We start from the raw sequence: 27714 nt of genomic DNA, 5'->3' as shown, positions 1-27714 counted from the left end.
GCGACTGGGCGGGAGGATCCGTCTGCGGAGGATTCCACAGAGTGCAATTTGCAAAATAATGTATTTTATCGCGAGTTTAGAAAGCTGTGTAGTGCTCGCCTCTATGGCACCATTTCCATCTGACTAATAAGCCAGACCTCAATCATCATCACCAACACCCTGCGTGCCACCTCTTGCGGCGCAAAAGCAGATCCTTTGGGTCAGCTGCAGACGACATGAAGAGGAAATAGATGGCGCGCCGCACAGCCCTGTCCTCGTGGTTTCCACCCATTGTTTTAAAGGTTGACCACAGTGCAAAAAGTCATTTTACAGAGGACTTGTTTCTGTTGCTAATTCCCGGTACGAGAGGGAGCGCCATGCATTCTGCTGGCGATATGTAAGGTTAGAATTTCTTACCAGTGCAAAGAAAGCAGGACAATCGTGACGTCATTGTAGTACGATAGGAACCAAGCAGATGCCTGACGAGGGTTTGTTATAGTATCTATTAATGGCAGGTCTGATGACGAGGTAATTCGACGACTAAATGCACAAAGCGGTTTAAAATACAGATTTCTTGTAGAAGGCTTACAAGTAAAAGCTCAATTGCTATACGTTCAGAAATTTAAAAAAAATATAATGACAGCTATACTTCTGTAATTTGGACCAGGAAATGTCTTCTTTACTTAAGAAAAAGGGATGGGACAGAAAGTTAAGAAAGATTTGTAAAAAGTTTGTTGGGTCTACATATCGTTATTCTACTTAGGTACAGTACAACATAAACCATTTCCTACAAACATTTGGTCTTAGATATGACAAGTTGTAATGAACAGAACGTGACTGGCGGCCTTCTGTTAGCTCGCCTTCTTCCTCCAACACTGTCCACCATACAATGTCGGACTTCGTGGCGACCCGGCAACTGTATGATGATCGTCTGCAGACTCCTTGCCCTTTTCCATGAAAGTACAACTGATGTTTTGTTTTCTTTTACCAATTACACATAAATGTAACTGATATTCTGCACATTGCTACCAACAACAGTTAACATACACCTGCTGGTCCAAAATCTTACAACACTTGTCTTCAGTCGGAACTGACAGTACATGAAGCTCACCTGAGAAGGAGAGGTACAAACATGTAATGCATAATACATACGTATATGATACGGCAAGGTGCGAATAGGTAACACGAACAAACTTCAGATGGCAAGACACAAACAAAGAATATAAACGCACCTGACGGCAGCGCGAACACATGCCTTCAACATCATCAAGTATATGATGAGAGGATGTGCTTTTGATACTGGCAGGCATTTTGTAAGAAATAATACACAGTAAATGCACATGCCTGTTGATTTGTACAGTCAATGCTAATAATCTGTACAGTCAGTGGTCATGCCTAATGATCTGTACAATGGTCATGCCTGCTGACTGTACATCAGCTACACCCACAATGCCAACATCATCGCTGTACTTGCGGTTCTCGCATGCCACTTGTCTAGTGACTACCATCCAAACTAAAGACTATTGTCTTTGCACTACAGACGAAGGGCTACAGAGAGAGTGGCCCTGCCTCATCTCACACCCGGCATTCCACGAGACGAGGCCTCAAGACCTTCATGTCCATGCACTCCTCACTCACACAGACACTACTGTGTTACTCCGTGGCTACAGTTCGCACTTTACTATGAGTTATAGAATGTTATATTTGAAAGCTTTATTTCAGCCACATTAATAACTCGAGAAAAGTAGTTCCAGCGAAAGAAAAAGATATTCAGACATGTTGTGGTGTTATTTTCCAAGTAGGACATACACTTTGCAATCTGCTCAGAACGGTTGTGCTCGAATCCCCAACCCTTCCCCCACAAAAAACCCAAACCAAAACAATCTGTTAAAAACGGGTTAGTTAAACAATAAAGAAATTCAGCTCTATGGAAAATATTTCTGAGCAAAACGTTCTCATGAAAAAAATTCAACTCAAGAGCATCAGGAAAGAAACCAAGCAAATTTAGTTGTTGCGAGTACAGTCGCATGAATAAAATGATCCTGAAGCGGATTTCAAGAGGCTGGAACTGAAGAAGTTCAGAAAAGGCTAAATATGCTAAGATGCAAACCTGAAAGACATAAATGTGCAGCGAACATGGTCATGCCTTAGACAGGAGAATAACATGCCTGAGACAAGGGGGCGCCTCTCATGAGACCATCAGCCTTCAAGCATCGCCTCCTCATCGACTTTCCTTTAGCAGACATGTCAGCTCGCTCCCTCCCACTCCCGTTCTGTTTGCACAGCAGTCCCTCCTGACAATCTGAGCTCTTTGAAAGAATATTTCGACGAAAAACAAAGGGTGCTTGACAGTCTGCTGGTGAAAGGCTAGTCGATGGGGGCCTGCTTATAGGGCTGCGTGTCGTGGGGCGGCCATGTCGTATACCTGAGCCCAGGGCCCGAGCCTTACAGGTAGGACTGCCTGCGACCGGAGGTACCGGTGCTGGACGAATCCCTGTGATTGGCAGGTGGACATTTGTTAGTCTCATACACTCTCACCTTGACTACATCACGATGGATGGATGATTGGATGAAAAAAGCGATAGCTAGAAGGAAGGACGGACAGAAAGAAGAAAGTAGGCTGGCTAACAGATCGATGAACAAATTGAACAGCAATGAATTCTTTTCCCCTCTTTGCATATGTGTAGATAATAACAGGCATACAGGTGATTTATACTAAATTCTACTTTTGTACCTGTCTAAGAGAAACCTGACTGACAGCTCAGTCAAGCTTTTCTTTACTCAATCTATAGTAGGTAATACAAACACAATCTATTCTTTCATTAATGAACAGACATACATCTCTATGAACAGATATTCACTGATAACATAATATAACCAATGAACACACATAACTTATAGACAAACCTTTTAAAATCTAACAAATATTTTCCACCTCAAAATTTTTACACCGCACAATATAAACACATACATAACTATTGAAACTGAAAGCAGAAATAAATCCAGGCACAGTAAAATATAATTTGTCCATTATCATGTCAATACAGTTGACACCTGCCAGGTGACATGCACAAGCTAGGGACTAGAAACATTGTCACCACTCGGCACTACACATGCGCATTAGACACAGTTTGCTAGTTAAAGCAGGAACTGATGCATCCGACACGTGGAGTAAACAAGAAAACAACTGAGCTTGACTAACAATGGCAAAAAGAACAAACAGCAGAACAAAGAGATTTAGTTTAAGAACCTGGCTGTGAGTTAGGCGGTTGGTTGGAGACGAAGGGTTTCCTGGCTTCTTAGTCCTCGACTGCCTGTAGGAAGGGTTGAAGGCCAAGAGAGTAAGTCGGTTACAAGGCAGTCCACATGACAATGAGTGAGAGAAAAAAATAGACAAACTCTACATCTCCATGCTTCATCACTTAACAGCAAGGAACTGAGGATGGTGAAGACAGGTATTGGAGACAAACATCAAATCCAAACGATTAGTGAAACTATGATAGCTGCAAACGCAGAGGAATGATTACAAGTTGATGTGGATCTGCAAAACGAATAAAATTAAAAGAAAAAAGTACTGAAGTCAAAATAATTTCTGGTCTAGTGAATGCTGTGATTAAAAAAAAAAGCAACATCGTGGTGGAAGAGCGCTACCGAGGACAGATATCTCACTACTAAAAGGCAGACTTGATTAAAGCTGGGTCCTGTCTCATCCGTGTAGCAAATGATTACAGATACAGACTAGAAATAATTACAAATCATATTTCCACCAGAGGCTTTCATCAGACAAAGATTAATGCCAAGGGACACAACTATTTTCATACCAACACTATCACTGTCCTGGTGAGGAGCTACAGGTAACTAGGGTTTAGCTACAGCACTCATGGTTCTCACTTCCTAGGATGCAGCAAGAGATTTTTGTCTGCAATGAAGCATCAGACAGAAAGAGAACAGCTGCACACTTTCTGGGTGGGAGGGGAGGGGAGGGCGAGAGAAACGCTCGCAATTATCCGCCCCACGCGCGCAACACGCGCCATGTCTGCAGTCTGATGCGTTTCTCTATTTTTTTTTTTTTTTTTTTTCGGCAGACGGGAAATGGCATCAATGAGGATCAACTTTGCTGGCATGTTCATCAGCTGATCACTGGCTCAATCGTTTCGAAGTTCACGTGAGATAAATGGATAAAAGTCTGCACCTGAAAACATGATCAGTGCAGACGCTCACCTGAAAGCAACTGTAACAGATATTTGTTGTGCAAGTTAATTGCCCTTCTGGATGTTCGCCGGATGTATTGGTTGCCTTGGCAACTACCATAAAGCTTCTGTTATCGTATATGATTATTTCCCGATTACTCGCTGCATGACGATACGTGATCGCTGATATTTGATTTGTTCTGATGAGCGGATGAGTTACTAGTTTGATATTATTATGTGTTGTTTTCTGTGAAGGAATGATTGGTGATATTTGCGTGCTCTGGTGGAGTACAATGTCTACAGGAGTTAATAAAATATTGTCATTGCCAAAGGGATGGAGCAAACTTTTAATTAAAAAAAAAAATACACTGCACTCGGTGTATGTACTGCGTGACTCCCTATTTGTGTGTCACACGAACTTTGTCACATCATTTCAATATATTTTTCAATTATCACAGTGGTTATTAGCTGTCTAGCGACTGGACATTGCCAGGAAGGATGTGAATCGCAATTCCATCAATGATGATGCGACATTTTAATGGCTTTGTAATGTTTTGATATTGATGTGTTTTGAAGGCGAATGAATGTATCTTATCATAGTCCATTTAACATCGGATGAAGAGGACACAGATGGTTTTCAATCGCACCGGTTATCACCTGCATTGGTTTCAGCTCCGCGTGACGAAGTTCAAGTTATTACGGATCGTCAGATAAGGACCCAGGGGGCTTCCCTACAAACATTACATGCGAGGTTTGAGAAACAGTTTGACAGGCATGCAAACTGCACACAGACGACTGGCGTGATGTGATGCACTTTTCTCGGGGAGGATGGAGAATTGCTAACCGTCCTCAAGGCACCAGATGGTCGCCATCATGTCTGAGGCATTAAGACTAAGCCGTGCATCGCTTTCACAAATCATCGTTAATGTCTGACGCAGTGTTTCGACGACGCATTAACGACTAACGCGGTGAGTGATGTGGACGACAGTTGTGATGACTCCTCGCTCTATTGCGCTTTTGCCGGAAGTGGGATGCTACACACAGTATCAGGGAATTATTCGAAGTCTTAACCGAAAAACCAAATCGTAGGAGGGATTCCCGTCCCCACCTTTTCCCTGGCAAAAAAAAAAAAAAAAAGATGCTAACTTTATATTTAGCTAGAAGATAATACTAGAAGCCGACATCTGCAAATAAAAAGTCTTTCAGTTAAAAAAAAAGTGAGGAAAAAGAGATTTTCATTTCCACGCACATTAATTATGATTGTCGAGAGGCTGACTTCAGGTGACGGGTGGCCGACTAATGTCTTCCTGTCGTCTAACTAGATGTTAACAGCCAGCATCCACCCACAAATCCTACACAACCACCCAGAATTGTAGGGCTACATGAATTACTCAATAAACCTTCAGTGGCCTCAAAATTCAACTTTTTCGAAAGCTGGTTTATGATGAAGATTGGTAGATAAGTTCCATTCAAAGACACTACATAGCGATTCTGAAACTCGGGGTCTTGGGGTTTAAAGATTTCTTTCGACCTATCATATATATGCTTGGCAATTTTCTATCATGCTGTCAAAATTCTTTGTTAAAAAAAATTAAAACTTTGCTACACCGATTGTCCATATCTATGATATTTATCTCGGAACACTCATATTCTCCACAGGTGGTTTCTGATAAGAAACCAATATCAAACAAAGTTAAGCGGCAAGATTATCTTTTCTTTGTCTCAGAAATCGCCCAGCTTATCGTTTTCCTTTGATGATAGGCTCGAGGCCGGGCTTTATTAAATCTCTCCCGAAAGTCGATGTGAACAACACTGTGAGCATTCAACTCAGGTGCAAGTCAAAAACATGATTTTTAAGGTAGAAGAAGCTATAATGATAAATTATTTAGTTGCTTTATTATTAGTGATGCTGATGTTCAAAGGTTGAAGATGTAATTATATTGTTTCCAGTGAGGAATCTCCTTTACTGATCAAATTAAATTTATTTATAAACCCTGATCAGTTGCATTTATTTCAAAACTTTCTTTCTGTTTGTTTTCGTTCGGTAAATTATGCCTGCTGGTTGTTCCCCAACATCTGGACAAACGTGAAGACGTGAATCAGATCTCATATACTGGGGTTCCTACAAGCAACCTCTGGAGATAAACTGTGATAACCCCATCCATCGAAAGCATTCCCCTTTTCTTTGAGGATTTGTTTAGTATGTCAATGTACTGCCGCAGGTAATGAATTCCATTTTACCAGACACGTGACACAGGTGGGCAGATCCTGCCAGAGGGCGCGACAGACAGCACGAATGAACATGTTATCAGACGAGTAATCAGGTGCAGGTTACTCAACTCTCTTTACTTCTAGTAAATTCTGAAAACAGGTGAAGTCCATGAACTAGACACGGGAGGGACGCTATTCGCACGACAGATCTCATGTTTCCTGTTAGGTCTGGGGAACCTGCACACCTGTGCGCACACTAATTCTTCTCTCTCTCTCCTGACATCTTTCCCATCAACCTTTCTTTGTTGTGTCCCACCTACAAAGCCAAATCCAGCGATGAAAGCTGATGCGTGTGTTCTGGACCACACCCTTCGCGGCGACAAAGCCTTTACCTTTATCTACAGCCGATATGTTTACTCATTCCAAAGTGCTAGGCAAACCTCTTACAAGAAACAAACAGCCTATCCCAGGGAAAGGGAAAATATGTTCCGGATTGAGGTCTTCCACCCCAAAGCCATTTTTTTTTCGACTGCATTGTATTTGCTAGGGGATAGCCCACATCTGTCCTGAAGTACATACACGGTTTCCAGTAAACGCCAAGAACACACATACATACACATATATATATATAGTGGCAGTCTATGCTCTACAGGTCTAATAATAAAATTAGCAGCACTACGGGTTTCATACTACACGGAAAGTTCAAAGAAACAAACCGGGAGAAGGATGAAAGAAAACAAAAGAGGAAGTCTACGCATGCGCTGTGGGGAAGTAGTAGAAAGGAAAGTCATGGCGTTAGACATCCATGTACACTGTCAACTGTACTGTACACCGAGTTCATCCAACCAGTCCATGCACTACAAGCTAGTCATCACCTGGACACGGAGCGCATAAAGCCCGCCCCGTTTGTGGAGGACTCGGAGCGCAAGGTGCGACACCTGATGGTGCCCATCGGACCTGCAAACAAGCAGCCGGCCAGTCAAGCGGCCGGCCGACCGACCCAGCATGAAAGCAACCTGTCGTTACTTTTCGGGGAGGCAAGCGACACTACAGATCACGTACCTGGTAGTAAGCAGCAGCACAGCGTGCCTCAACTCAAAACAAAACAAGCAAAAAATAAATAAATAAAAATTATAAAAAAAAAACTGAAACACGCAAGTTCCTTGATGCGTGTCTCCTTCATACGTGGATGAATTACACAGTGTGCCAGCGACACAAATAGTTATCACTGAAACTGATACAAAAGGACAAGAGTTCTTCCCTTTAAATTATTGTCAAACCTCGATAGGTCTCTGGTCTGTTGGCGCTAAACTTCCGTGAGAAAATTTACATGTGAGACTCATTATGATTCACTGCTGATAATGTTACATATAACACAATTATCACACTTACCAACCTTTCACATTGTCACGGAAGTTGTTTTGACAACACACACAAAAAATATTTTTCATTAAAAAAGTGTCTACGCCCCTTGTATAAAAATATTTTTGTCAAAATTAATACATTTCCCTTTGTCCCTCCCTCATTACAGGATGTACCAAGATGACAGAACTAAAAGAATTGTGGCAAAGTGAAAAAAAAATCATATCCGCACGCTGATGGTACAAACAGGTTTCTAGAAGCCAGGGTATCTCACCATCGCTCAAGATGTAGGTTGGTGTCTGACACAGGATCTCTTTGTAGCCCTCACGGAACGCAGGGCTCCTGAAGGCGTAGATGATGGGGTTGCAGGCGCTGTTCAGGTACAAGAAGGAGTAGGCCTGCAACAGAATTCATTTCTCCTCCTTAATGACTTTTGGTGAAACTACGCCGAGAAAAAAACATTGCTGTATCTGTATTGACACTGTTGTTATTGTACTCACCTGACCCACGTGGAGGAAAAGGACAGTTTACAACAGGCTTAGGTCTGTTATGGTTGCCAATGGCGACCTGTTTCAGTAATCGTGAGAGGGGAGGGGTAAGGTCGTGTGGTACTCTTTCTACACTTACCACAGGGTTGATATAGGGAGAGAACTTCTTGTTGATGCTGATAGTGGTGTAGGTGGCGTACAGGTGGTAGGGGAGCGCGCAGATGATGAAGCAGGCCAACACGATGAACAAGGTGATGGTCACCCGCTTCTGCTGCGCCAGGATGATGTCCTGCTCCAGAGTGGAGTTCTCCTGCAGCCGCTTGGAGTGTGCCCGGATCTCACGGAACATGCGCGTGTAGCAGAAGGTCAGGATGATGAGAGGGATGAAGATGTTGGTCACCTGAAAGCACAGCACCGTGGTAGCCGTTACTGACTCTTCAATTGTCAGGACCTGACTGTTTGTGTACAACACCTGTGTAGTATTTAGTGAGGGGGAAAGTGTGGATGTGAAAGTGTGACACTCTCATGCTAGTTGATGGCACGTGACGTGACCTGGCGCTCACCTGTGTTACCCGAGTACGTCACTACATGCACACTGTAAAGGTATTACCAGCTGTTGGAGCTTATACGAAAGCATGGAAATCCCCGTTTTGTGTTATGAAATCCTTGCCAAAATTCGGTAATTAAAAATATTTTTTCTATTTTAACTTGCCGGTCACACAGAGTTCAAGTTTCTTTGAAGTTTTTGTGGTGTGTCTGAAGCAACGGTCCTCAACTTAGCAAGCAGAGCTGCATTTAATGGCTGCGGTTATGACTGAGTAAACAGCTCCGCCACAACAAAATCCGGACTAGTTTATAACCGAAACTGTTTATTTCTTTGAGATTTATAATTATGTGTGACCTTCTTGCACTATTAGTGACATGTATATAAAAATTAATTTAGAACTCTTATTAACCTGTCAGGAAAGTGAGGTCATCTTTTGGTTTGGAAGTGGGTCAGCGAGGTTTTTGCTTTTCCTTTCCATGATATCTGTGGTGTGTGTGTGTTAAAGTAGCCAGGACATGCAGGAGACAGGTGTGTTTGTGGCTGTCGCACCTGTTCTGAAAATGAGCTGTTTGATGCCGCAAACTACCATCCTAATTTTTTTTTTTTATTCTGGGAACTTCCTAACCCCGCTTTTAAAAAAAGTACATTCTTGTACAGTAATCGAAAAGGTTAAAAAAAAGTTTATTTTGGGGGACTAAGCAAAACAAAAAACAAATCCCCAAGGGAAGCCGACTGACAAATCCTGATGTCTAGTTGAGAGAAAGAGCTCGTGCTGTCACCTTCTGTAGACAAAGAGCTCGTGCTGTCACCTTCTGTAGACAAAGAGCTCGTGCTGTCACCTTCTGTAGACAAAGAGGCTGCTGGTCCCATCATCACCTGCAGCTGTCACAGACTACACCGCCTCCAGACTAAAGCTTGACAGACGGAGGGAGAGGCAGCCAGCAAGAGAGACAGAGTTGTGAACAGTCACACAAGACTAGGTGACACAAGGTGGAGGGAGGTAGGTAAGACTGAGTGACAGACACATGGTCAGACAAACCTGAGGACAGGCAAACACAACAGACGCAGCCACGCAGGCAGGAATACAGACTGGATAAATCTGTAAAAAATAGATGACTGCACAACTAATATAAATATGTGGAATAATTCTGTAGAAAGTTTATAGAAGTATGGCTCAGGAAGAACATATCCAATAACTCCGGGTGTAGTTCTCGGGAATGCCGAAACAGACACACCAGTAAATACAGGTAAAGGAAGAAAGGTTGTCGAAGTTCAGACTACCAAAGCATGCCGGGAATCCTTCGGTACCTGGGAGTCTTGTTCCTCCCTTAACTCTGTATCCCTTCCTCCCTCCAGTCGGTGCCTGCTGGCAGGACACGAGTCCGCTCATCGGGAGCAGATAGGTATTCACAAGGAGACAGGTATTCTAACCATCACCTATCCTCACACCCGTGATTAGACATTCAACATCTTTACATTGATAACACCAGCGGCGGTAAAGATCAAACACGACACAGACTTCTCAGTTTTCACATTAAATTATTCTAATCATTTTCCCTCAGGCATTCTCTCTCTCACACCTTTGTGACACTGTCGTTGTCACAGTCACCATCCTACAGGAAGGTGATGTCCCTCGTGCGCGCGCTATGACAACCCGGCAGAAATTCTAAATAACCAAACCCATCGAAACTGAGAGCAAAGTTTAAAGGTCGTGCATTGAAAACACGCTTCATGCTCGCATATCAGTCTGATACATTGTCAACGACAACGATACAAATCATTGAAATAACTTCCCTTAAAGTAACGTTTTTTTTTAAAAGGAATTTGGTCCACTATAAAAAAAAAATCTTTATTCATTAAAAGTCCTTCAAACGAACAGACACAATGTGCAATGAATGAAAAAAAAATTTTTCCTTGAAATATTATTAAGTGGTGTTGACTGTCGTAATAATGTTAATAATAATCGGAACATCACAAATTTTACTGTTAAAAAAAAAAAAAACTTGCACCTAAAATGGAGGGTACCACAGAATAGCGGAAGTAAAACTGTGTTCAAAGACAGTTGTGTCCTGATAGAGGAAGCACTTCAGCCGGAAGCAGCCAGCTCCAGGCATTGTCCCATGCTGCTTCATTGGAACATTCCAGGGTGATGCTCAGTGTATATCGAGAAGTTGGTGCACAGGCACCACTGCCCTCGCCTCGCCCTCGCCGGAACACACGTGCAGACACGTGCGCATGGCCATCAAAACAAGGGGTGTGCACCAGGAAGTGTTGGGTGCATGCACGACCGCCGACTTCCGTACCATCAGCACAAACTGCCGGCGGCCACAACTGATGATCGCTGCCTTCAGGGTTGGGATGCCAGGGTCTGCTGGCTGGCGGCAAACGCGATGCTTTGCGTAGTTTCCATGTTCCGAGAGATTACCTCGAGTGTGTTTTGAGGGCTTTGGACGCTTTTGTTTTGAGGCACACATGTAAGTGAGCACCCTGAGTGCATGCACCTGGGGTTATTTTCCATGTTTGCAGACGAGGTGCACGTGCTCTCCAAGTTGGCGGTGGAGCAACGGGTATGGGGCAGCGGAAGCATGTAAAGCATGTTCATATCCAGCCATGACCTCTTGCTGTACATGTCAGCACAATTATTAATAACTATCAAAAGGAAGCATCTCAGGCTCATAAAGGGAAAAAAGCAATCATCTTGTTGTCAATAAAAGAAAGCGAACATGTCCAGAGTGTGATTTAGTCATACCGGTAACCAAGACCAGATACAAGGTATGCAAGTCTCTGGTCACTCCCATCAGCTGTTTGGCTACGAAACATGGACGCTGTTAACCGATGCGAAATATCCAGGCATTCGAGATGAAATGCTTTCCGAGACTGGTTTATATCTACTACAAGGACTAGAAGATAAACTTGGTTCGGGTATGTCGCTCAGCATGACACACTACCCATGACAGTCATCCAGGGATGTGTGAAGCGGGTATGTCGACGACGGAAACAGAGGGTGACCACGATGAATTTGGAAGTACACTGAGCAGATTTGAAAAAAAAGGAAGACATCCCTAGGAGTCGCTATCTCCATTAATTAATCAGGAGCACGAAGATGCAAAGATTTCGGAACGTTTGTTCTCTCCCGAAAGACACTGCAACCCTGTATAAAGCATCCATTCACGTTATCTTCAGACTGTTATTACTGCTAACTTACAAAAAGAAAATATACCACTTCTAAAACATATAAGTAGCTCGAGATTTACACTGAATATCACCCCTTCTCTTTAAAAAAATCAATTTATCATTTGTTTCTGGAAAATCGTGCTAATCAAGCGTTAAAAGAAGTTTAACATTATCTGAATACCAAGCAGGGGAACGAACCACCTTCTCGCTACACAAACCTGTATGATGATGTGGAAGATGTAGGACTTAAGTCCCGAGGGGTACTCCGGGCCACACTGGCTGGTTCCGTTCTTGTATCGCACAGAACTAAGTCCCGTGACAGTGATGGTGGACGACACGGCGGCCCACACCCAGGCGGCGGCCATCATGCCGAGGATCTGGCGAAGCTTGAAGTGGTTGCCGAGAGGCTTGGTGATGGACACGTACTTGTGAATACTAATGTACATGAGCGTGTGGATGGATGCCACGAGGCAGAAGCAGTTCAACCAGCCGTTGATCTTGCAGAAGGTGCCGGTGGTAGAACCAAACACCCAACGGCCTTCGATGAGGGTCGTGATGGTGAAGGGCTCGACAGCGGCGCCCACCAGAAGGTCGGCCACAGCCAGGTTGACCAGGAACAGGTTGGTCCTAGTGCGCATGCCCCGGTGGCGGATGATAACGGTCAGCACCATGGAGTTGCCCACCACTGCCAGGAAAGCTGAGATGGACAGCACGGCGGCCAGGATGACGGAGAAGGCAAAGTTCCACCGGAAGTAGTTTTCGTCGACTGGCGACACGCCGGTCGTATTGCTGTCGTTGACCACCATTTGTAGCATGGTAGTGTGCGTTTCCATGGAGTCCTGCTGAGCAGTGTTCCACATCGCGATTTCTCACCTTCGCGCTGCTTCCAACAGGTATCGAAGATAGACACACGGCATCACTCAAACGATTAGAAGTACATCGTGGATTCCAAACTCTCGAGCCCCTGCAACTCCGACAGACTCGAAAAGGTTCAGCTCTATTCCTTCGACTTCAAAGGCGAAAAAAAGGACTCCGGCTGTCTCGATAAATTATCCATTTAATAAGAAACGTTCGCATGATGCCCGAGCTTGATGAAGCCTACCCTGATCGTGCCCACACCTTCAGTACATTCCATGTGCTCCACATGGAAGCGCGGGGCAAGAATCCAATTATCTGTTAATGCAGGAGGAGAAGAGAATTAGGCTCACGCTCGGCAAACTTCCGTAAAATCAGCATCAAATGTGCGCCCTTACACCCGCTGGCTTTTCTGGAATCTGTCCCTGCACTCCAATATTCGTCGCACATTCAAAGCCTGGTCCTGACCAGGACCAGACACGTGCGGCTTTGTTTTGGGGACGGTTCCTGATGGAGGTGACGAGTCCTGACCTCATCCAGACACAACACAGAACACAACAACAAGAGGCCAGACAGTCTAGCTTCCACAGAGGAATCTGTTCTCTGTCTGCGACTGTCTGGAACCTGACTAGTCAACTCAACTATCAAATCTAACAACAGGCAGTTGGAGCTGCCAGGATTTGTCACCTCCTCTCGCTCAAAAGAACTTCTGTCTCAGCCTCGTTTCTGTAATATTACACTCGATGAATTTTGGAATATCTTCCTCTGGCAACCTATCTGACAGGAGAATCGGCGCTGACATCCGGAATGCAGAGACGGGTGTGAGTGCAGATGGTTTAGCCGAGAGAAGCAGATGCTGATGCTAGCCTGCCGCTCATATCGTCTCGGCGCCCGTTGCTGGCTCCCCACGTCCTCCCACCGGCACGCGCGCCCTCTAGCGGCGGAGTTCAGAGCGTGTGGCGGCGACTTCCTGTGTAGAGGAGCAGACAATCAGGTAACCTCGCTGGGGACAGCCATGGCAACGTCGAGTACACAGACGCTGATCACAGAAGATGCTCCGCGTGCGTGCGTGCGCGCGCGTGCTCCCAGCAGACTAACGGCGCATGCGCAGATGCTGGCTTGTCTGGAGGATGCTAACACTTACGTGCAGCTGTCACGCGAGACCAAGGTCAGCAGCACCTGCAACAAACAATTGTCAGTTACGAGATGCGCTTCCGGCTTCCCACCAAGCATTTAAAGTGAATGCATGATTTTCATTGCTTATTTATTTTTTTCCCCGATGAGGCTAACAAAAAGTTTATTGATGTGCCGACAGTGTGGTTCCTTCCGCTCATACCTCGTCTCCCTTAAAATGATAACAAGTTATCAGTATGTTATCATAATATGACTAAAAAAACAACTCCTCGTCAGGATTAAATTAAATCTTAAACATAAGAAGAAGCAGAGGTTGGGGGAGGGAACATTAAACAATAAAACGGGTGTGTCCTTGTTTCAGGTGTCCACCCATTTTATATATATATAAGTAAATAAATATTGAAATACTTAAATAAATCAATATTAAAAAATATTTTATTCCCAAAACTCGCACACTTGTTGTCCGAGACAGAACAGTACAGAATGGTCATCTACAAATCCTCCGACTCTTCTTGCGGTCTTGAATACTAAGCTTGGCGCGGCGATGAGAAGGCAGAAGTGTCTGGAGAGCACTGGCAGTGATGGCGACAAAGGTGTTCAAGGATGACAGTTTCAGATGAAGGATCTCAGACACCTGAAACCCTTTTTAGTGCAGCACTCGCCTAGAGTACTTGCTCCGTGATGGTCCTGTCAGCTTCTTACTACGACATCCACCAAAGACGTTTGGTCCTTCCAGACCTGGGCTTGCCGGGAAACAGCCAGTCCTCCTGGTCTATGATGACTAATGTCTGGCACTGATGTGTCTACTGCCTCAGTCTCGTGCTAAAACTGACTCACTCTTTGATGGGAATTCAGTTGGAGTTTCCCCACTTCCCGTTGTTCTCAGAATATCTAGTTCAGAAACTGCAATGCATCAAAGTCGAAATGACTCGTAGCAAACGATAACTGGCTCGAGGATCGGCCCGACGTGTGCCCTGCACTACAACACCTTTCTGACAGTAAACAGCCGCATGGGGCTCGGGGATGGGATTATAGATACAAGACATCAAATTGATTGTATGAGAAAAATATTTTTATACTTCATATGGAACTAACAAGGTGCAAAATGAATTTTCTAAAATAAACTTAATCTAAGACAGCAATATTAAAAAAAATTAATGCATCATTTTATTTATTGTGGTTATTTCTTGGTAATAATATTTGTAGCAGCCCTATGCTCCTCGAGGAATAACAAGGACTAAAATAAACTAAGATTTGTGACGATTCTAGTAAGTTCTTTTGGCATTAATGGCACTGTACTCACTGTACCCAGTTTTCTGTACGACACCTTGGAAACGAGGATGAAATCTGCTGCAGCGAAACTGAATAATTTTGCAACTGTAATACACTCTGAACAGATTGCACGTGTCATATGACCACATGTAACGTGCAGTGTAACGTACAGTGCGTACAAATGTAACGTAGCTGTAACCCCTCGTGCACGTGTAACACTAACTCGTGTATCACGTGCACACGTACAATGTAACAGTCCCTCCGCGCCATGACTGTCATCACGAACTGATATCCCTATCATCAAGATTCGATGATTTGGTGGACAGCCTGCACTCTTGGAGGATTACTCGACTTCCGGGCTGCCACAAGTAAGGTACCCCGACCCCCGCTAGGGTGGACAGGCCGTCAACGCTTCGATCGCCAACAGATGAGATGATTCAGTAAACAGGAAACGACGACCGCTTGGGATGCGAGCTCTACAACAACGAGCTTTCACGAGAGAGCGGTGAAAAATTCAAGCTTTACAACCACCACAGGCCTGACTCTCCATTTTTTTAAAGCCGGTTTATCCACTTCAGTCTGTACACCAAACACCACTACACCGAGGGGAAGTTGGAAGTTGGATGAAGGGGGTTATTTAGGATGGAAGGGGGTGCGTGAGGATATTTTTTGTTTACGTTTAGTTGGACAGACTCACTCGGTGTAATCTCGTCTGGTCGCATCTGGCATATCAGTGCATTAGCAGCACCAGGACGGGTTTCCGCATGAACGACCTAATCCACACTCAGCGTCCACTACCTGCTGGCCAGCGATGTGGAGCTGGATGAATAATCAAACTGCACGTCTGCATTCGCTACGACTGCAATGAATGCTGCAGGCAACACAAACAGCCAAACTCCAACTGCTAGTGAGGGAAAAGTTTGAACACAGTGAACAGATTTGCAGCCGCAAGCCTGGCAATCAGTCAGAGAGGACGAGGGTCCACCAACGACTCCATGGCGCTCATTCGTCAAGAGGCCACTTGTGATGCTTCTAAACCTAATGCCGGCTCAATCATTCTAATAATGGTGGAGATGAGGGTGTGATGCCATGAAAAAGAATGTGAACGGTGTCACATGTGAGAACGACAATGCAAAAAAGAAAAAAAAAATCAATTCAACCATCACGGTTTTGTCCAAATCAAAGAATTTGTTTTGTTCTTGTCCGTCAAGAAAAAAACATCAATGCTGAAACGTATCGACAAATAAACATGTCTTTCTTCAGGTCTCCGTTCCTTCAAAATTTATCTTCAGAAGATAAGAACATGAATATAAATAATCAAAAACGAAAATATAAGTACTTTGGAGCGTTTACAGCGTCAGTCCCGTCTCTAAAGACCGTTAAACCAATCTTTCTATATTTTCCCACTCAAATTATCTCGGAACTTGTCCCAAGCCAGAAACAAATTGTTTATAATAATAATAAGAGGTTTTATATGCCGCACTTCCTCACACGGAGGGGAGCTAGTTGAGCTTTACAAGAGGCAGATGCCGACAAACTGCCTTCTGACATAAAGTTTTAAGATTTCCCAGAAGCCGAAAAATGTGATTTGGCTTGTTTATTGTATGTGGTTTATTCTGTCAGTTACCATCAGATTGTACACAGTCGGCAATTACATTAAGGCGCTCATTAACCAACAAACTATTGATGTTCTGCTACTTCTGATACAAACGAAATCATTTTAGGACTGGTGGTGGATGAGGATGGACGCGGTTACTTTTCCTGGCACGTGATTACGAAGATCAAGAGACCACTCACAAGCATTTAGCAGCTGAAGGCAGAAACCGTTATGTGTATAATATTTTTACGGTCCCCTGGGATTTCATGAACATTCGTGCATTAATAGAACTACTCCCACCCTCATACCTCGTGGGTGTACAGACTGTACAAGCTTCAGACTCTCCATTAAAGTTTCAACCTGTTGACGCCCCAGGGTTCCGGTAGTCCCATGTTCCAACCCCACCAGAACTGAGATTATTGTCTTAATAGATATTTCATTGCCAGGTGTAGTGTGAAGAACAAAGAAAGTGAGGAGATGGAGAGTTCTCGATTGTTCTTAGTCTCAAGTGCAAAAGAGTCCGTTGTATGAAAGGGGTGGGGAAAAGGGGTGGGCAAAAATCGCTGCAAACAAAGCCAGCAAATATCGAGTCTTGTCCAAGTCAACCTTTTATTTATTTTTTTCTTTTGTCGTTGCTTTTGTCAGAAGGGAAGAGCATCACCGACATCTTTCAACAGCCAAAGTAGCACGCACCTTAGGGTCTTCGTTTCATCATTCCTTAACAATTTGTGTTCATTTGAAAAGCAAACGAAAAAAGTAACTCGTTCAACAGAGAATAATCAGTCGCATCTTTTAAGACCTTTAAACAACTTTTTTTCTTAAAATAAACTTTGATGTCACTCTATTCTCGGAAATTGTCACCTGCTCGGGGAAAATGAGCTGTTAGGTTTATAATTATGCCGACAAGATGGCTCAGAAAGGAAGTTTTAGTGTTTTCCAGGAGCAGAAAACTCGCAGTTTTAGTTGTTCTTTCTGTTGTGGCTGACAGATGAGAGGAGGACAGGAGAAAAATGGGGGATGTGCCTGGAGTTGTAATATGATCCTCGTGAGCTTGACAAGTGATGTGACAAGTGTTTGGACTACAAAGTGACAGCCAGAGACAAGGTTGCTGATGTCCGAGGTCAAAGTGAACGATGAGAGGGTCGGAACGACAGACAGCAACAGGCAGGATGACGTAAATGATAAAAATAGCAGATAGGAACAGGCAGGATGATGTAAGACAGAATGACAGACACGAAGGATGACAAACAGGTCAGAATAAGACACGCACGAAGGATGACATAGACGCATATCTTTGTGCTGTCATGTTTACTGTCTTAAGGACTGTAAGATTCTCCCTTCCTACCCTGTCGATCTGTAGGCGTTCACGTACGTAAAGCGGTCGAGTGGTAGGTAATAGCACTGGCGTTCGAACCTGAAGGCAATTAGGTTCGAAACCCGTATCGCGCAAGAGACTTTTTCACCCCTAGTCGATGCAGCCGTCAGGAATGGGTACCTGACTCAAGGTTGGGAAAGCAAGGCATTGAGAGGGAGAGAAAATGGGCAAAGCCCTCATAAAAAGCTGATCCCGAGAAAAGTGAGGTTTTTAACACCCCTTTCCCCAACAACCACAAGATTAGGAGACAACCTTTTATGGACATAGGGACACGCACGAACGCACACATCTCACATCATTCTAAGTGCATGCACACACAAACACACAGAGGCAGGCGCGACTGTGCTTGTGATTAAACAACATTTCAAAACATCCAGTATTTTTATATTTTGGGGGAAAAATGTAAAAAAAAACTCTGTTTTGGAATCCTTGGAGATGCCTATCTAGCGTGGTGTCTTTAAATAAGTTATAAAACACGCACGGACAGGGTACCCTGCTGTCGATGTTGCTGCCATCCGACAAACAAACCCGAAGTCTGGCATCGCCAGGATCCTGTGCGCCATTACTCATCGGAGCGAGAAATCCGACTCTCGGCTTCAGCAGCAGCCAGGTGTTTACTGCGCACACCGGCGGATACCCTGCATCTCAGCCGAGCAACACGGGTGGCATGACGAGAAATACCTCAAGACCAAGGATGCGGTCGCTATGGACACCAACATCTCCAGGGTCAAGGTGCGCAGCAAGTCACGTAACGATGATGGCTGCTGCGCACCACGTGATGTCGTTACGTAACACGAGTATCGTTATGTAACAAGTGATGTATCAAAAAGGGTATGGGATAAATATGCGATAGAGTGAAAAATACAAACTAACCCAAACAAGCGATTGATTGGGAAATTCACAGACTTGTGGATCCTCATTCCCCATGCACAACAAAACTTTGTGTTTCTTTTTTTTTCAACTTACAATGGAATCACGTACGTGCCACGTAAAATCTACCCGTCAGTTCCTCCAAAACAAAATCCTTGTTTCAGCACGAAGCTTTGTGTAAAATCGTTCACTCGTGTGTGGTGTAGGGACAGAAGAGGCCTGACGCATGATGCGACTCGACAATGGATCTTTTGTCCATCCCGCATTGAGTGGAAAGAAAACAGAAAGGTTCTGCATGTTCTTTCTCTCGACTCCTTTAATTTTTTATTCTGTGCTCTGCACCGTCGTGTCTTCCCGCTTTTTTCTGGCTATCCTGCTCATTGCTCCACACTAGTCCCAGCCTGTTATCACATCGCGTGTTTGCCAGACGAAAGGCAAAGTTTCCCAGGCGCTGTCTGGCATGAACCACACGCACATGCATGCACGCGACTACAGGCACGAAGTGTGTGTGAAAATGTGTGTGTGTGTGTTTGTGAATGAGAAAAATAGAAAGGAGGATACGAAGGGACAGATAAGTGGAAAAGGGAGGGAATGAGAGGAAAGAATGAGATAAAAGAGAGGATGGAGAGAAGACGTGTCACCATAGCTACAAATAAAGGACCCAGATGCCGACAGTATATCAAGATTCGCTCTCTAACCTGATCCCCTCATTATTATAACAATATCGTATCTTGCCTTGACCATACATATCTTCAAGACTTTTAAAGATATCATAATGAGCGCTCTTGGCAGTTCCGATAATAATTTGCACTAAAATCAATGATCTATGACTTTGGGTACTATCTGAAAGTCATTTTGAAAAACTAGTAAATTTTTGAAAAAAATATCATTGATTACAGTCAAAAGTTTCATCACAACAACTTATAAATATAATTTTACATAGTTATTGTATATTTGATTATTCCGTCAAAAAATGTTATTAAAAATCTTTTACAAAAATTTTAAGTAGATTTATAATACAATAAACTGAATATAATTGATGGAATAATATGCTGGCTAGAGTGTATGAAGTTGTAGTGAGGTCTCCAGAAGGCTGATGGAGGAGATGACAACACTTTGCCACCAACAGCAGCCATCACCCAGTGCTCAGCGCCTTATCGCGGACACGAAAGTCCGGTTCACCCAGTCCAGACACAAATGCAAGAAGTGTACACGAGGGGACCGGGTACATTAACAACGTTTGGGTGAACTTCTTATCACCCCAAGGGGCTAACATACCCAGGCTGCGTGGTGTGTCAGAATATTTTTATGTTCTCGGTGTACACGAGCTCGCTAGCAAGCACGACAATGTGAGGCGAGATACGGCGACAAGTGGCGGGTGGGCACACGGGGTGGCGAGGAAGTGTCGAGAAACAGCGATAATTGCCTCTATTTCATGTGTTTCCAAGGTTATCTGTAATGATAGAAGCACACCCGTGGCCCTTACCCTTCACAAAATAAACAAATCTTTTATTGTCTGCGACTTTATACGCCAGTCGGCAAAGCTAAGGTCACTCAACTATGACCCTGTCACTACAGTCCATTGAAAAATCCTTAACAACACATTTTACAGAGCATGGCCAGTCTAAAGCGACTTTTGTTCTGTTGTCTGTTCGACGTCACCTGGTTGACCCACCTGGTTGTCAGGGACAACAAGTAGAGACACAAGTTAGAAAGTAGGGGATGACCGAGATTACAGACGCATTAAGGCAGGTTTGTGGTATTCACCGCTTGCATACCCGGCCACAGATTGTCACATGAGTGACCATATCTGACACAGTTTTAGACGAATATCATATTGCATAAAACTTCTTCCTTCACCCATCCAAAAAAAAGTTGAATATTTAACAACAGATACTCTGTTAGAAGAAAGTAGGAAAGCTCATGATCAGAAGGGGAGTGATAGTTAGTGACCTACTGTACACTTGCTATATTCGGAGTCGGTTCGGAAACCGAATCTGCTGATATCTTACTCGAAAGTTATTAGGTTGTCTTCAAGGCAAGACACACACACACACAGCGGCTATCACACGCAACAATGAAACTCAAGCTGGAAATTCAAGTCCGACATTTGCCTAAACAAAACTATAAACTACACACACACCATTTCCCTGTCCTTAACACCAACTACCGGCGACTACGGAACTCGGGATGTTATTCACTGTGGCATGATAGGCGAGAGAGTGCAGCAGGAAGCACGAAAAGACTGCAAAGCCTGCATGGAGTGAAGGAGGCACAAAGGTATTCGTCACACAAGATGTTTGCTTTGCGACCAAGCCGCTCGGCAGACACATACTCACCTCAGCCCTCGCATTCCAACGTTCGGGCAGAAGCCGCGAGGTGTGGTGGTGGTGTTGTGGTGGTGTGTGTAGTAGTCTGCTCTCACTCGTACTTCACTACACCACAACGTTCTACAGTTTCAGGACAGTCTGCCAGTCGTGTACCGCTCCTCCTGACTTCCAGCCACCCAACCACCAGGCAAACTTTTTCAGTCCACCTCTTCTCTTCTTTCACTTACTCTCGCTCGGTTGGTCGCTGTGTCTGTCTGACGTCACTTTAGCCTCAAATGAACGCTCACTCGCGCAGTGGAGAACTGAACGTTCGCCGTGGGCCGGCCGCTAAGCAGCCGAGTGCAGCCGGACGTGCGGCACACACTGTGCACGCACACAGTCGCCGCGTGCCGCGTGGGGACCGCCGCAGGGTGAGCAGGGTGCTCCTCACGTATTGTGTTTAATTAATGACGCTGGTGACGACACCGACAGCCACGAGCGTCCGTCGTCGTGCAACGTGCCTGCGGATGACGTAAAGTGATGTCCCCCTGACATCCCCACCCGTCTGTCACCCGAACTCCGCGTCAGGCTAAGACAGGTGCAAGGGCCGATTATTTTGTATTTACATTTACGTCTGCTGGCGTGCACACCACCCGAGATCAACTGATCGTACTCCACCCATCCACCAACAATAAACTTACCATTCATGCTTCACGCCCACCGGATCTCAGGAAGGATTTTTAACACCTTGAACTATTATACCCACAGGGGGCTATAGTTGTTAAAAGTATTCTGGGTATCTTACAAACAAGGTGAATCAAAGGTAAGTATGCATCAACAATGCCATGATCTTATCAGTTCTGTGTACCTACTTCTGACCCTCCTGGGAATCCCCGTGCAACAATTAACTTGTCACCGACAGGTTGGATGTCCTGACTGTAGATTCTCCTTCACTCAAGTTCTTTCACCCCTCAAGCCTTACCTACCTCTCTCATCTCGTATTCACCTCCCTGCCACCCTACCCCACATCACACAGTCTGTGCTAAGCTTTAGTCGAATTCCTCCTGTTGTCCAGGTACAAAGCCGACATCACTTGTCTAAATACTTCATGTACAAACAATCAGGCCATCTTGATCGCAATTTTACTTTTTTACCATCGCCTGACCTATTTTCCCTCCTGTTTACGCTTTCACGACAGCTTCTCCCTCTCTGACTGACATAAAAACCATAAACAAATAAAATAAAAACCTCCGCTGAATATTTGGGCGAGGGGGATGTAAGCTGACGACAGTTTCGCAGACACATAACTGTGTTTACTATAGAAACCACGTTTGCTCATACTGACGAGGTCAACCACGAGATGCTCACCGATTCATTTTCAGACACACCCAGCTATTTATCTCTCACACTCAGTCTCACATCTACCTCGTCAGTCTGCACACACTCAATGAAATGGCTGTTACTCTTCTTACCTTCCTGTCTGCGTTATCTTTTATCTTTTTTATCTGTACATTTTCTTTCCATTCTTTAAAACTTCAAATAAGTTTTTTGCCCACCCGTTCGTTAAAACCCAATAAATTGTCCTTAGTCTTTAAACCTGGACAAAATATCTTTCCATTCTTTTATCAACTTAATTTTTTTTTAAATTTTTGACAAAAGCACTCGACTAAGGCACTAGGAAGAGTAAATCTTGTATACACACTTCATAAGGCGGACTTATTGTTCCCTCAAGGTCTGTGTTGGTGCATAAAGTGCATTTTGTTGTCGCTAGGAAACTACATGGCAGTGACTCATCATCCTCCACAGCTTCCAGTTGTCCAAACACTTTTCTCTTCACAACTCAAGAGGAAGGAAACTTCTCACAATTTCCGTTCTCACGGTTGTTGATTGGTAGTAGCTGCTGGAAAACCCACTGCATTCATTTATTCATCCTTCTACCACATACTCTGCCGCTCACGCACTTGGGCATCGATGAGTGGAGATGGAGCTTATAAAAGGTCAGCTACAGTTACAATTTGACCTACACCCTGCACTTATATACATCAAGTTTGCATGCCGTCTGCCTCGTGCATCTCTCCGTGACAGTAAACACTGGGGAAGTTAAGGATAAAGACCTCGTAGACAGGCGGTGGGGTCAACGCTGAACCAGGGGTGAAAATGGCAGTCACGAAACATTTGGGTGGTTTGGAGAGTAAGGCAGCCACAATTGTCTCGGGGTGGGGTGGGGAAAGCTTATTTATTTTTGAGCGAAGGCCACTCTTTCTCTGCCTTTATTCCCCTCTTCTCAATCATCTCGGTACTCATTCAACAGCTGAGTCAGCTGGGTGTATAACGCTGCTCCACACGGGTATCGAACCGGGTAGTGTGCGTCCCGCCGCTCTCCGATGGTCTAACTACCCAGCTCCCTGCTTCCTTTTCGTCTGGGATGCTCTATGTTCTCTGCTGATACTCCTGATATCATGCTATTCTCCCTGACCATCTGTGTGCGGGTCTCCTGGTCTCCTAGTTATGTCCTCCATCCAGTTACAGGTGTCATACCTCTCTCTTCATCTCCATGAACGACTGCGTATCTACCAGCACGCGCTCTGTCAGCTGATGAAAATCACCTCTGACAATGATGTACGACAAACCTCCGACTAAGCACACATCACTCTTGCTTAATTTACCATTTCTCACCCCAGACTAATTAAAGCATGTTTACAGATTAAGATTAAGTCGTGTTTAAGCGGTGATAAGACGATGCAATATCACACGAGGTGTATCAGTCCCAAGCGCAGTTTTCGCATCTCGCAGAAAGATTCTGTGTCAGCATGACCTGCTTGTCATTCAATAGAAACATGGGTTTGGAAGCAAGAGAGGTCTTCAGAGATTCTTCAGCTGGCCACGGAGGTCCCCTCTTTTGACGGTTGTTGGCGCCACAGGTGACCCTCCCTCCCATACAACCAACCTCAGCTAAGCGCTGCTGTCACAGAAGATGGAGGGAGTTAGTTAAAGCTCCTCAAAAGACTTAGTAAACTTATAAGAAAGTTCCAGGCAGACTGTCGGAGACCGGGACCGACGAAAAAGCTGATAATAAATAATAAATAACATGATGCCTGAGTGCTGGCACGGTCAGCATGGAGCCTCGCACATATTCCACGACGGTATGGAGTGTTCTTGATCATCTAATTAGCCGAGACATGGAGGCTGCTCCAAGTCGTTATCGATATGGTGTTACTCTGATAACATCATTAGGAAATGAAAGGATTTCTGATCACTGAAGCGAGATGCACTTGCAACAACGGCTCTGACTTGCATCAACGGTTTATCTCCTTTCCTGCATGTGGATGTGCCCATCGGTCCCGTTATACTCATAAATCTTACAGGCACACTTACACGTAGATAAAAACCTCCACACAGCCCAGGCCAGGTTTACAGTCGATGCTCACCTTGTGAGGGGAAGGAATTTATTCGCGCAGATTTTAGGGGAAATGTTTATAATCATGGTATGTGTGAATTTAAAATGAAACATATCTTGAGCGAAAAAAATCACTTGGCAGGTCATTTCAACCCTGATGGCGAGATTTTGTGTCACAGGTTGCTACAGACTTTGTTGTGGATGATACAATGATCTCGCGAACCAAAGAGTTCCAGACCTCTGCTCCTGCTTTGATGCTGCGAGTAACGAGCATCTTCAAGAATTTCGCGTGCAGGTGTCACGTGGGTGAATCCACAGCGTGTATGTCTCCCACGTGCACTATGATCATGATCATGATGATGATGATCATCATCCATCCATCAATTAATCATCATCGTAATCATCATCGTCATCATCACCTGTTGCCACTCATTAATGAAACATGCAGAAGGGAACCGCCGCACGTGCTGAAAACGCGGGGATAACCCAAATGTCAAGAGGACTGCACGATGAAGATATCAAGAACTGTATCCGCAGGTGTTCAGCACGCAAGCATCTGTTTGTTTGCCTTTGCTCTCTGTTCAACAACATTTCTACAAACATTGCTACACCATTTATTTGCTCTCAGATTCCTCCTTTGTCAAGCCCTCCCAACATAAAGAAGGTGCAGAATATACATGTACATAAATCATACAAGGTCTGCGACAAAAACAAGGTAGACAGCAATCATCTCAAAGCAAATGAAATCAAGGTGCGAAAGAAAAACTCGGTGCCAGGAAAAGGTGAGAAAGGAAGGCGGAGCAGAAGTCGAAGCAGAATGTAGCCAATAAATAAAGCAAAGATGTAACATTCATCTTCTGTGTTTAGTGAACTACTTGGTTTAAAATCCTTGTGAGATAATTTAATCTTCAAAGGCGAAAAGGTGAAACAGAACTAAGCGAAAAGAAGTTAAACAAGATTTCTAATTTAAAAAAATATATATACAGGTAATTGAAAAACAAAAAAAACAAATAGGCTAGACATAAGGGAGTAAAAATGGAAAGTAAAATGAGAGATTATTTAGGAAAGCGATACAGGACACTGATCAGACTGGAAACAAAAGTTGTAAACAACAATATAGCCACACGACTGAAATATCTGGAATTAAAAACGGACAACTCTGTTTGCTAGGACGAGATACATGATAGTATGATTGCCACTTCACGGCAGCAAGTCTGTTAACATTCTTACTGAAAATGGAAACACAATACTTCAAGAGTAGACACACAAGCACAGCTTCAAACGACTTCAAGAGTAAACACACAAGCACAGCTTCAAACGGCAATTGTTTATGTTTCACAAGAATAGCCTGACATCATTACCACAGCTTTTACAGAGTTCAGACTGCCATTATTTCTGTCTGCATGCTCTTGACCCACCTCCACAACTGAACCCTCTGCTCCATAACCCGGGTATGAGTGTTTTGCCACCCAGTCAATAAAGCCAGAGGTAATGTGGCACAGCTCTGCCAAAGCTGCCAGGCCCCACAATTTGGCCATTCCCCACCTCTTCCCTTCTCATTACCGGGTGGCTCTGCCAGGCCGATTATCAGGCAAGAAAATGTTTCTTATTATTTCCCGGAAAATCCGACCGGGTTAAGGATGATTGAAAGTTGTGTAACCTTTTTTCTTCCTTTCGCACGGACAGTGAATTCACCATTATCATAAATGACTACACGGAGGATTACTTTCTTAAGAAAAAAATTAAATTGGAAGAATTGTTGTAAATCAGTTTTGATATCTTTGTGGTTTCCCGCGCGTTTTTGTTCCAACATTATAGAAAAATAATTTCATAGCCAATTTCTACTTCCTGTCTGGAAACATCTTCGTGTTTTGTTTCTTCATGGGACTGTGAAGTGCTGTCCGGCTGATTTACACGGAATTTACACTCAAGTGTTCAGCCTAGAGAACCACTGGATTAATAATCAAGAATGAAGAAGCATGCAGACTGTTCCTTTTTCAAAAGAGCCCTCTCGGTCTTCAAAGACCTTCTGTGCCATAACTCCAACAATCTTGCAGTAGTTGCAACATCAGAATTTTCTAACTTTCATGTCTTGTGCAAACCTAGAATACTCGACAGGGATACATCATGTGTCATCGCTGCAAGGTTCTCTTTCTTCCATCATCGTTGACGTTTGTTTAATTTTTGCTGCAATGTCCTGAGCTGAGTGGTCCACAACAATCTATTGTTACAGGTAGGAATGAATTATTTAGCTCTGTCAAGGACCTGGAAAGAGGATCATTGAGAGCTAACTCGGGGGGAGGGGGAAAGCTGGAGTTTTTGCACGTGAGGGGAGTAGCGCATTTACGCCCTTTTTCTAGGCAAAAGGTTCAAGGTAAACTACAATATTGTATAACTACAATAGTCTATACATTCGATAGTAATTTTATCCATTACTAGGTCAGTGTTCCGCTCGTGAAACAACAAAGAATAAAGAACGTTTTGAATCGAGAAATATTTCAACCGCACCATCTGTATCTGACAGCTGCGTGCTTGCACATACAAATCAGGCGCATGTGCACCCCTCCAACAGGTCTATCAGTTTCAATCAATCTTCTGGTTTTCTTTATCCTTGTAATCAAAGTTGTCTCTACAGAAGAAGCTCTTGTCGAGTTCCCCTGCAGGTTATCACAAGGACCCAACAAAATCATTGATTTCCTCCTTCTGTTACTCCAGGTCTGCATCAGATGTTTTGAATATGTTTCTAAAATCCGTAAGATTTCATATTTGTTGTAAACAAACTGGTTTTCTTCCCTAAACAACATATAAAGGTTAGATTGGGCTTTAAGAGCATAAGAAACAAACTTTATAACTACTGGCTTTCGTTAATTGCCAATTTAAAACTACAACATCGGTTTGTCTCTGACTGTTCTTCTTATGAAATATTTACAAAGAACAATAGAGATAAGCGTTGA

The 27714-nt window shown here is 44.0% G+C and overlaps 1 protein-coding gene across 7 annotated transcripts in view; it reads right to left on the bottom strand.

Annotated features, from left to right (window-relative positions):
* The window catches only part of LOC112564286 (melanopsin-like), a 67896-nt gene that overhangs the window by 16139 nt on the left and 24043 nt on the right, over positions 1-27714 (bottom strand). For 5 of the 7 annotated variants that reach the window (XM_025238988.1, XM_025238989.1, XM_025238991.1 and 2 more), the window contains exons 2-5: positions 12170-13985; positions 8370-8630; positions 8017-8140; positions 2405-2473 (exon numbers count right to left, since the gene is read on the bottom strand). In XM_025238988.1, the coding sequence (XP_025094773.1) occupies positions 2405-2473; positions 8017-8140; positions 8370-8630; positions 12170-12811 (1096 nt within the window). In that variant the 5' untranslated portion in view covers positions 12812-13985. Of the gene's footprint in view, positions 1-2404; positions 2474-8016; positions 8141-8369; positions 8631-12169; positions 13986-21393; positions 22026-27714 lie in introns of those variants that run through there. The other 2 variants (XM_025238986.1, XM_025238992.1) reach the window with 2 other exon arrangements.

The sequence above is a fragment of the Pomacea canaliculata genome, linkage group LG5 (genome assembly GCF_003073045.1).
Source record: "Pomacea canaliculata isolate SZHN2017 linkage group LG5, ASM307304v1, whole genome shotgun sequence".
Lineage (NCBI taxonomy): Eukaryota > Metazoa > Mollusca > Gastropoda > Architaenioglossa > Ampullariidae > Pomacea > Pomacea canaliculata.
Note: the sequence above shows the minus strand (reverse complement) of the source record. Positions and strands in the feature narration are given on the sequence as shown.